Source organism: Panthera uncia (assembly GCF_023721935.1).
Source record: "Panthera uncia isolate 11264 chromosome B2 unlocalized genomic scaffold, Puncia_PCG_1.0 HiC_scaffold_24, whole genome shotgun sequence".
NCBI classification, from domain to species: Eukaryota; Metazoa; Chordata; class Mammalia; order Carnivora; family Felidae; genus Panthera; species Panthera uncia.
The window spans coordinates 45,451,819-45,463,621 of record NW_026057580.1 but is presented as its reverse complement, the minus strand read 5'-3'; the positions used below and the strand labels follow the sequence as shown (position 1 = coordinate 45,463,621).

The 11,803-nt window shown below is 35.6% G+C and overlaps 1 protein-coding gene across 3 annotated transcripts in view; it reads left to right on the top strand.

Annotated features, from left to right (window-relative positions):
• Window positions 1–11,803, top strand: part of CEP162 (centrosomal protein 162) — a 100,535-nt gene that overhangs the window by 57,188 nt on the left and 31,544 nt on the right. For all 3 annotated transcript variants that reach the window (XM_049653965.1, XM_049653964.1, XM_049653963.1), the window contains 5 exons: window positions 21–133; window positions 1,761–1,866; window positions 8,659–8,785; window positions 9,992–10,155; window positions 11,144–11,248. In XM_049653965.1, the coding sequence (XP_049509922.1) occupies window positions 21–133; window positions 1,761–1,866; window positions 8,659–8,785; window positions 9,992–10,155; window positions 11,144–11,248 (615 nt within the window). The remainder of the gene's footprint in view (window positions 1–20; window positions 134–1,760; window positions 1,867–8,658; window positions 8,786–9,991; window positions 10,156–11,143; window positions 11,249–11,803) is intronic.

The window sequence follows — 11,803 nt, the reverse complement described above, 5'->3', positions numbered from 1 at the left end:
AATTTTCTGTTTATGAAAAGGAAAATGAACGATTATATAGTCGAGTGAAAGATCTGCAAGAACAAAATAAGAAAAATGAGGAGCGAATGTTCAAGGAAAACCAGAGTTTATTCAGCGAGTTAGCTTCCTTAAAGTGAGTCTTTTCTGAATTCTTAAAATCAAATTTACTTAGGCTATTTCTAAGCATTTTATTGTTATATTAATAATACATTTTATTTTTACTTAGAACTGAAAAAAATTTTACATTGATTTATAGTTCATAACTTTTATAGGTTTAATATTCAATGTATTTTTCCAAAGTACAAAGTTTAGTATTTTCAGCATACTCATATTTGAGTTTTATATCAATTTTAGGAAATTGAGTATATAGTATTCATCTTGATCAGTCATTAAGCCTGAGGTGCTTAACCATCTCCTAAAGAACCATGTGATAAATAATACAAAAAATATGATACAGTGTCACTTAATGCTTTAGGTTAGGTCCTATAGAAGTAGAGCCTGAGGTAGGGATCCTTATGGAGGTGATTTCCTGGAGGATAACTGTCAGGAGAAGGGGAACAAGAGAAGCAAGATGGGAGGATGAGGGGAGGGAAGGTAAGTAAGAATGTGGTCTTAGCCAGAGACCGGCTTCATTCTCTTCTCCCCAGAAAGCTCAGGAGAACAGATTGTACCACAGAGTTGGCCCCACTTGAGGCAAGAGGAGCAGGCTTTCATACCCCCAAATTAGTCGTCACTGGAGGAGGTATGCTCTGGGAAGGGGGTAGGGGATATCCTCCAGGCCAGCGGGCAGAGGCTGCTATTGAGAAGGAGAACTAGTGAGTTATTAACCAACATTCAGCATGGCAGGCTGATGGAGCACCAGCACCTACTAAGAATCATATTTCAGACTATAAGATCTTTTGGATATTACTACATTCAGCTTTAACATATTAAGTGAAAAAGCTAAACTCACAAACATGGGCAAATTAGGGTACTGTCTTCTTTTAGGAAACGATTAATGGTTTTGTGTCACTTCATATAAACACCTAATTACTCAGAAAGGACTGCTATTAGAAGAGACTTCTTAGGCCATGAATGTATGACCCGAAGCCAGGTGTGATAAAATGCACAGTTCTGATACATGAAAGCATTATATCTGATTTCTTTCCCAATGCTTCAGTAAAAGTATTTTAAAATGCCACTTCTTCTACTGCCTGGCTTTTAAAAGAGATCTATTCCCCGATCCCAAATTGAAATTTTAAATGAATTTTCACAATGAAATACATGGCGTCTTCACTGCATTAGGATTATATGATCTTATATAGATTCCTAAATTCCTTGTATAATATTTCTGGAAAAACAAAAATTTATTCTAACTTTAGATAATAGACTATTTGGTTTTGTCAGTCTCCATGTGTATGATTTGTGTTTCTTAGAAAGGAGTCTAGAATGATGTGGCAAGGAGGGCACATTACCAGAGGAAAAATGCAGCACATCTTTCTGGGACATAGGGTTTTTTCCTCTGAGAATTAGGAGAAAATATTTTTTATTTTATAAATAAAGCAAGGTGTTGGGGTTTCAATTCTTTTAAATTAAACAGACATCTCAAAGTATATTAGCATTTTAATACTTTGAACTTTAGAGTAAATAAACTTTTTCTCTTCAGTGGCTCAGATAGTCCCAATGTCCATCAGGTTTTTTTAAATTTTAAGAATTGTATATTTTTCATTGAAAGGAGTACTTTGTTAAAAAAAATTTTTTTTATTTTCAAACTAAATCAGAGAACAGATGCACAAAAGTCGTTTCCTATCTGAAATAGTTGAAGATTCAGAACCCACCAAAACCCAGAATTTTACAGATCTGTTAGCAGAGCTACGGATGGCACAGGTAAATTTCATAAGGATTTTACCTACTAGATTATTATAAAAATTTCCATATGTTAAAAAAGACTGTTTTTTAAATTTATGAATAGATAAAATTTATTTATAAATTACATGCCATTTAAAAATTAAGGCATACCTAAAATTAGCATTTATTATACATGTGACCTTCATATAGAAAAAATGACACAATACTGGTTTTAGATGGCATCCTCTTTATAACCCAGCTTCTCATCTAGCATTCATCACATGGAGCCGTATTGGAGGCATAACCTTACTTAGGGCATGTACACTTTATTTCAAACAAACAAATTCCTTATTGGAAATGTACAGCTAAAATAGGAAAATAATTTAAAGATGATTATTCACCTTAAAATGTTAGTTGGCTTTTTACCCTTCTTCAATGGACTGTGCATTTATGGAAGGCTGAGACTATCTACAAATGTTTGCATCTCACGTACCTAATGCAGATGCAAAATGAAACAGCTGCTTTGTAACGTTTTTTCTTATTTTTATTTAATTGTATTATAAAGGATATAGCTTACAATTTTCTTTTTTTAGGTTTTATTTTATTTATTTTTTATATATAATTTATTGTCAAGTTAGCTAATATACAGTGTATACGGTGTACTCATGGCTTCGGGATTAGATTCCTGTAATTCATCACTTACATATAACACCCAGCGTTCATCCCAACAAGTGCTCTCTTCAATGCCCATCACCCATTTTCCCTGCATCTTACCCTCCCCCCCCCGCCCCCAAACTCCCTTCTACCCTCAGTTTGTTGTCTATATTTAAGAGTCTCTTATGGTTTGCCTCCCTCTCTGTTTGTAACTATATATTTTTTTTCTTTCCATTACCCCATGGTCTTCTGTTAAGTTTCTCAACTTCCACTTATGAGTAAAAACCTATGATATCTGTCTTTCTCTGATTGACTTATTTCATGTAGCATAATACCCTCCAGTTCCATCCACGTTGTAGCAAATGGCAAGATTTCATTCTTTTTTATTGCCAAAGTAGTATTTCATTGTGTGTGTGTGTGTGTGTGTATATATATACACATATATATATATATATATATATACATGTGTATATATACACACCACAGCTTCTTTATCCATTCATTTGGGCTCTTTCCATAATTTGGCTATTGTTGATAGTACTGCTATAAACATTGGGGTACAGTGTGCCCCTATGAATCAGCACTCCTGTATCCTTTGGATAAATTTCTAGTAGTGCTATTTCTGGGTCATAGGGTAATTCTATTTTTAATTTTTTGAGGAACCTCCACACTGTTTTCCAGAGTGGCTGCACCAGTTTGCATTCCCACCAGCAGTGCAAAATAGTTCCCCTTTCTCTGCATCCTCGTCAACGTCTGTTGTTTCCTGAGTTGTTAATTTTAGCCACTCTGACCGGTGTGAGGTAGTATCTCAGTGTAGTTTTGATTTGTATTTCCCTGATGATGAGCAGTGTTGAGCATCTTTTCATGTGTCTGTTAGCCATATGGTGGCTTACAATTTTCTAAAGCAGTATTTATTAATGGGAGACGTTTGGGAATTTTGGTCAGGTTAATTCTGTTTTAAGCAGAACAATTCCATGTGTTGCATGATTTTTATCATCCCCGTCCCCAGAAAATACATACTCATAGCACCCACCAGTGATTATAAGAATCAAAAGCACTGCCACATTTCCAAACTTGTACCCTGTGGAAGGGCAGTTAATTCTCCCCACTCCCTCCCATTGAGAACTGTATTATGAAACTAAATCTATATGAATGATTATGTGAATTAGAAAAATTCCAATTATGTACCACTTTTTAACAAGAAACTATATAAAGTTTTGTTATATAGAAATCTACACATACCCTAGGTTAATAACTGATGTTTAACAGGTTTTTGAAGTATATAAAATGCAGCTGCAAATATGAATCCATTAGGGTACTTTCTTCAGGCACATGTATGCATGTATAGCATGATTAGATAGGTAGATAGTTAGGCAGATAGGTTAGAAGAAGGAATGAATGGTTGGACTCCCCCTAACTCCCTTGTCAGTAGGCCTCAAAAATTAGCAAGTTAAAAGAGAAATTATTATTGCTGTGTTTTATGAAGGCTTGGGAAAATGTGGTAAGGTTTCAAGCGTAACATTAGCTTTATTTAAACTGTTATTAGCAACTTTTTAAAAGTGCTGTTTTGAAAATACTTTTCTGAAGATAGGAAACTAAAACTGCCACTAAAAACATCAGAAAATGCTGGATAAAATATAATAAACATCTTATAAATGCATAATGGAACAGCTCTCAAGAAAGTAAGAATTCTCTAGGGGCCAGAAATGAGAAGGGATACAAACTGGTCAGTAAGCTGCTAGACCAGTAGTTCAGTAGCCATGGGCTTGAGCTTTAACAGCAAAGTGGAGACAGGACACTCAGATTTCAAAGAGCCATATCCTTCAGTATAACAGTGGACTAGGAAAAAAATCCACCCACCTTCACAAGGGGCTAAGATGTCAAGAAGCTTTTCTTGTAAGAAGTTTCTGTCTTAACTTGATTGGTCAATATAATGTCATCTGTCTGCCTTCATTTGTGTTATAGTATTTGAATTGACACTACCTGCAAGGGTTAGTAATGCTCAGACTGAAAAAAAACAAAACCAAACCATATAATGTGGTCCTGAGTCAGTGAGAACCTCCGGTGTGTCTAGAAGAAACAAATGCAGAAAGCTCTTAGAAGTATACAACCTTAACCCAGCTTACACAGTATTTCTACAGATAAAAACCTGCTGATGATATGCTTACAATGCAAAATTATGAAAACACGGAGAAACTATCCACAATCGCACAATGATTTAATAAACAGTTTTTGAACCTCAATAGAATTATTGGATAAACATATAAATAGACTAAAAATGGAGAATATCAGATATATGAAATGCTAAAATATATTTAAATATATTATGGCTGAGAATTTCCCAGAAATAATAAAAAAAAAGATGAATTCTCAAATTTAGGAAACCCAGTGATTCCTGCTCAGGATTAAGTAAAAATCACCATCTAGGCCCCTGATGGTGAAACTACCAAAGGTAGGAAAAACCTAAAAAGAAATTAACAACAACAAAAAAAAAGAGTGTTAGTTTAAGATAATAGTAAAAACTTTGAGGATTTTTTTATTTCTGAAAATACTGTAAGATTGAATGTAAATATACCTTTTATTTTCATTTGCTATGGTATTCTGGGTTTAGATGGTTTTAGAGCAAATTTTCATACTGGGATAAATCTATAATATTCACATTGAGTATACTTGTGTAAAGTCTAATTCGTACCTTAAAAATTAATAGCAATTATTGAGTTGGTTCTCTATAAAGCATAGATAGAAGCATAGTGAAAGCAAAGGTTCTGAGCTCTTTCTTTTTAGTATCCCAAGGTAGGAAGAAGAATGAAGCTGGCCACAACTTACTCACTGAGTCGTCCTTTATGAAGCACCTGCCACGTGCCAGGCACTCATTCTGGCATTGTAAATACAATAGGTAAACAAGACAGGCACAAACCTTGCTCACTAGGACATGTATTCCAGCAGGGAAGACAGACAGTAAGGTAACAAATAAAGCAATATACATAGCAATTTGTGCTTTGAAGAATATTAAAATAGAGAATAAGGGTGCGTGGGGCAGAGAGTAAGGCACCAGTCAATAGTGCTCTAGGAGACACTCTGAAAAAGTTTTGTCAGAGTTGAGAGCTAAAGAGAAGCAGCAGCCACTGGACAAAGATGGAGCCTCCCAACCAGGAGAAAAGCATAAACCTTGCATCAGGAAGGGGCTTGTTACTTTCCAGAGTCAGAGACCTCTGAGACAGAAGTGGGCGAGTAAGGACAAGGCCATAGAGGCAGGCAAAGACCCTTCTCTGAATGTCTGCATTGTAATTTACAAGAGAATGAAAGTACTTGCCAGCCACAAACCCTGTGCCCACAGGATTGACCTGGGACATTACTGGCCTTCTTCAGGGTGAGAAGTCTCAGTCCCTGGAAGGATGCAAGCATGGAGTATCGTTTGTTTAAGTGTCAAATGTTTAACTGAACTCAAGATGTTTAAAGTTCCTTTGAATTCTAAAACTCTGTAAGTCCATTTAGTACACTCCACTGGAGAGCTTTTCTAAATGATTGAACTAATTAAACAGAAGGTAGTTGCAGAAAGATGCCTGAGCATTCAAATACTTGAAACTCAGTGCTCTCCTGAAAAGACATCTACAGAGGATCACAAAGAAGATTGAACAATGAAATTATGCCATTAAATCTGTGATGCAGTTAGAAACCAGGATTATACAGTGCTTTAATGAATGGATTTATTTTCTTCACAAGACTGCATTTGGGATTATAAAATAGGGAGATACAGAATTTGTTTTATTTTGAAATGTAATTACACCAAGTGTACTTCTGTGACTCCAAGAGCTTTTTTTTTTTTTTTTTTTTTTTTTTAGCAGTTATGAGTTCAGTCCAATAAACATTTATTGAGTACCAGCTGTGTGGTTAGTGCTGTAAAGTATACAGGTATTAGTAGTAAGTCAGTCTTAGTCTCCATAGAGTTCTCAGCCTAATAACAAGAAGAGGTATGTACACAAATCAATATCATATGACACAGTAATAAATACTATACTAGAGGTACAACACAAGTTTATGGGAGCACAGAGGAAGGGATTATCAGGAATAGCCTCATTTGAACTGTGCTTTGAAGGATTAAGTATGATTGTGTCGAGATGAATGGGAGCTATTGAGAGTAGTGTTGAATGTAAGGCATATTTAGCATTCAGTCAACCTTTTTTATGTGCCAAGCATTTTTTTTAATGTATTTTTTCATGCAAAAATGAGTAAAATCTCTGCTTTCAAGTAAACATATGTCAGGTGGTAGTGATAAGTTCTGTGACAAGAAAATAAAGCAACATACTCAGGGGTTAGGATGAAAGTTTTTGTTTTAGAAAAAGTAATCAGGAAAGATCCTCCTGGGGTTTCATTTGGGCAGAAATCCTGATGAAGTAAAAGAGTGAGCCACCTGGCTATCTGGGAGCAGAGCACTAAAGGCAGAGGAAACAGTAAGTGCAAACACCTTGGAGTGAGAGTGTGCTGGTTATGTTCAAATAACAGCTAGAAGTCTCTGATGCTGGACTGGAGTGGGAAGAGGAAGATTTATAGTAGATATGCTCAGAGGCATGGGCAGGGCTGGGTTACATGACACTGAACATCATGGTAAGGACTTTGGATTTATCCTGAGAGGAATGGGAGCCACCAGAGAATTTCAGACAGAGGAGAAAAACTCACCATCTCTTTAAAACAATTCCTCTCTTGAATAGAGAGTTCATGAAAGTATCCACACATATGTGGTCAATCCAAGACAGAGGAGGCAAGAATGTATAATAGAGAAAGGATAATCTGTTCAATAAATGGTATTGGGAAAACTGGACAGATACATACCAAAGAATGAAAGTGGACTACTGTCTTATACCTTATATAAAAATAAATTCAAAATGGAGTAAAGACTTGAATATAGGACCTGAGACCATAAAAGTCCCAAAAGAAACCATAGACAATAAGCTCTTGGACATTGATCTTAGCTTTTTTTTTCAAACCAGTTGCCTCAGGCAAAGCCAACAAAATCTAAAACAAATGGGATTATATCAAACTAAAAAGCACAGTGAAGGAAGCCATAAACAAAATGAAAAGGCAGTCTACAGAATGGAAGAAGATACTCGTAAGTGATATATCTGATAAGATATTAATATCCAAAATATATGAAGGATTTATACAAATTAATATCAAAAACACAAATAACATGATTAATAACAGCCAGAGGACTTGAGTAGACATTTTTCCAAAGGTATAGAAATGACCAGCAGACACATGAAAGTATGCTGAACATCTCTAATCAGGGAAATGCAAGTCAAAACCACAATGAGATATTACCTCACACCTGTCAGGTTCACTATTGTCAAAAAGACAAAAAATAACAAGTGTTGGTGAAGTTGTGGAGAAAAGGGAACCCTCATATACTGTTGGTGGGAATGTAAATTGGTGCAGCCAATATAGAAAACAAAATGAAGGATTCTCAAAAAATCAAAAATAGAACTGTATGATCCAGTAATTCCACTTCTGGGTATTAATCCAAAGAAGACAGAAACATCAATCTGAAGAGATAATCACCCCTATGTTCCTTCCAGCATAAAATACCCAAGATATGGAAGCAATGTAAGCATCCAGTGATAGATAAACACACTGGACATTACTTAGCCATAAAAAAGGATGAGATCTTGTCATTTGTGACAGCATGGGTGGATCTAGAGGGTATTGTGCTAAGTGAAATAAGAAGAAAACAAATACCATATGATTTCATTTATATGTGACATAAACGAGACTCATAGGTACAGGGAACAAACTGTTGGTTACCAGAAGCAGTGGTGGGGAGATTGGAGGGCAGGTGAAATAGGTAAAGGGGATTAAGAGGTATAAACTACTAGTTATAAAATAAGACACATGGATATAATATACAGCATAGGGGATATAGCCAATAATATTGTAATAATTTTGTGTGATGACACATCATAACTTATGACAGATCCTTGACTTATTGTGGGGATTATTTCATAATGTATACAAATAACAAATCACCATGATGCACACCTGAAACGAATAGGATATTTATTGTATATATGTATTTATAAAAAATATGTATGAGTATTTATGATAGGTGGGGTGAAAGAGAGCCTATGCCACAACTTTTTGCGTCCAGAAATAATTTGCTTTTGTAATTCTATGAATATCAAGAAAGAAAAAAACTGTTTATTGGAAGACATCAAAAGACTGAAGCAAGACAAACAAGCCCTTGAAGTAGACTTGGAAAAAATGAAGAAAGAGAGAGACCAAGCCAAAGATCAGATTGCTTATGCCACAGGTAAAACACTGAGCTTAAACAGTTTACCTTTATACTCGTAACTGTTCTAATCTTGAATTTAAGTAATAGCAGTTGCTATTACTACTCAAGGAATAAAAATCCTACTTCTTGAAGTATATTGTAGTTTTAGAAACTTTAAAAAAAAGTTATTAATAGGTGGGTTAGTTGCTTTTGGCAGGACTAATTGCAGGATCAGAGAATATCAAGGATTGTTTTGAATTTGTGGCATATTATGTCTATTCATTTTCATGTCTGTGACCTTCCTGAGGGTATGGTCTGCCTTTTTATCCCTGGGTCTGAAACAAAGGCTCTTAAGTATTTGCCAAATGAACAAATAACACTACACCTATGTTTATAGAAAACACAAGGATAAATGTGACATTCCCCATCAGGGAAAACACGGGAAAATAAGAATGCAGAAAAGTTTAATATTGAAAAAAAATGCAAATAACATGAGACATGGTACTAAATAGGGATTTCAGGGAAGAGTAGCATTTGAGCCGGGTCCTGACAGATTGAAAGACTCAGAAGTGAAGGAATGAAGGGAGGTTGCTGGAGTGTGCTTGCTTCATGAGCATATATCGAGTGCACCTGTGGATTGGAGTTTAGGATGACAGAACACAGGACTAGAAAAGTAGATCGGAAGAGTCCTTGTAAGACCTCTCCACTGTGATACCATGATCTTCACTGTGAGATATACACCACCTGTTTGTTAGAAAATTATATTTAGTCTCCTCATCTGTAAAATAGAATAATAATAATAATACCCATCATATGTTTGTTGTGTTAAATGAAATCCTGTATGGAAACTCTCTAATGTTTCCCATTGCAATTTATTAATATAGTTATAGGGATGCTTCATGTTTATTATCTCTTGGATCCAACATTTATTGTCCCATGGAAATGACTTTGCTTTTATTATGAAAGTCAGTGGGAAAACAATTGATTTATCAAAAAAAAATTATACACAGCCAACTTTGCTATGAATTTGAGGAGTTGGACTATGAACACAATGTTCATCTCTCTTTATTAACAGATTAAACTGGATACTGCCTTGCCAAGACTAATTTTTTTTTTTTGCCTATTATTTTTTCATAATGCTTTCATTAGATTGGCATTGGTTTCTATGTAATTTAATTTATTTCCATATTTTGGGAAATTATAATCAAGTTCAGGAGTTCATCTTATAGGAGTTTCATCCTATAGGTGAAAAATTATATGAAATAAAAATTCTAGAAGAAACACATAAACAAGAAATCAGTCGCCTGCAAAAAAGATTACAATGGTATGCTGAAAATCAGGAACTTCTGGATAAAGATGCATTTCGGCTTAAAGAAGCAAATGAAGAAATTGAGAAGCTCAAACTTGCGGTAATAAGATCATTTGAGAATGTATTTCTGTAGATGTACCCTATTCAACAATTAGTTCTTCTTAGCCTTGTAAGTGTGATTAAATCAGTACTATAAACTCTGCCAATTAAAATAGATGGTTTGGGTTTGCTCATAGATGTGTAGTCTGTTTTAGAATAGACTGAGAATAAATCCAAGCTCCTTATCACAACCTGTCAGGTCCCTGTATGGTCTGAACCCTGCCTGCCTGTCTCTCCAGCCTCATCTGTATCACACTCCACAAGTCACTGTCCTGCAGCCACATCAAAACTCTCTCTGATTCTTGAACATGCCAAGCTTGTTCCACCGGTTGCCTTCATCTCGATTACTCTGGCCTACGTTCTTCCATGTCTCACTCCTCATTCAAGTCTCAGCTCCAAATTCTCCTTAGAAAGACCTTCCCTGATCTTGTAATCTAATGGAGCTACCAATCCTGCCCTCTTCTGACCCTTTCACTCTATTTTCTTCTTTTTTTTAAGTGTTTGTTTATTTTGAGAGAGAGAGAAAGAGAGAGAGCATGCACATGCAGGCATGTGCACAAATGGGAAGAAGAGAGAGGGAGGGAGAGAGAGAATCCCAAGCAGGCTTCACACTACCAGCACAGAGCCCATCGCAGGGCTCAGTCTCATGAACCTGAGATTATGACCTGAGCAGAAATCAAGAGTTGGATGCTTAACCGACTGAGCCACCCAGGCGCCCCTGTTTTATTTTCTTCATAGCATGTGTCACTCTCTGAAGTTATTTTATTTACTTGTTGATTTACTTTATTAGCTTATCATGTGTCTCCTCCATCAGAGTGCAAGCCCTGTTAAAGCGGGGACCTGGCTTATCTTGTTTGCCCTCCGTGTCTCCAGCACAGCACCCTATCTGGGAATTAATAAATGAATGAATGACCTACCATTATACTTCTTTCCTGGTGTTTCTCTGGTATGTTTTAAATATGCTTAACAGGTTCTTTACTTATTGACAGGTTGAGAAACTGAAAGCTGAATCTGGAAATCCATGTATTCAGCAGAAGATACGTTTAAAAGAGAAAGCAGCTGATGCCAAAAAAATTCAAGACCTAGAGCGACAAGTATGTGTTCAGGGTAAATTTTCATTAGGGCATTTTTTATACAGAGAATTTTTGTTTTCTGCTATTTCAGTAATTCCTACAAAACATAGTCAACCTGAAAATTCTTACTTTTATTCATTTATTTTAATATAGAACTGCCCTCTAAATATTCTTTATATATAATATTTAAAGTGACAGCCATAAAAGTAGTAAACATCATTTTGTACAACTTGTGGCTTTATACATGAAGAATTTTTAGGCTGCTGTGCCTCATTTGATGGTAGACCTATGGGTGAAAGGTTATTTTCATTCCAGCTCTATTAGACATCTAGAAAGAAGGAAGCAGCATTTTAAAACTCTGGGTATAGAATTAGGATTCCTTCTCCTCATAAAAGTTTGGTGAGAGAGGAGTACAGGAAAGGAGACTTTTAAATTGGGAACATGTTAGAAGTGCTTGAGAAGTGTTGCAAACACCCTGGAAATAAATGGAACATTTAGCCTTCCAAAAAGCTCCGTCATTTTGAGTTCTTGCTCACCGTCAAGCTTAGAAGTATTCATTTTATGGTCAGTGTAGCT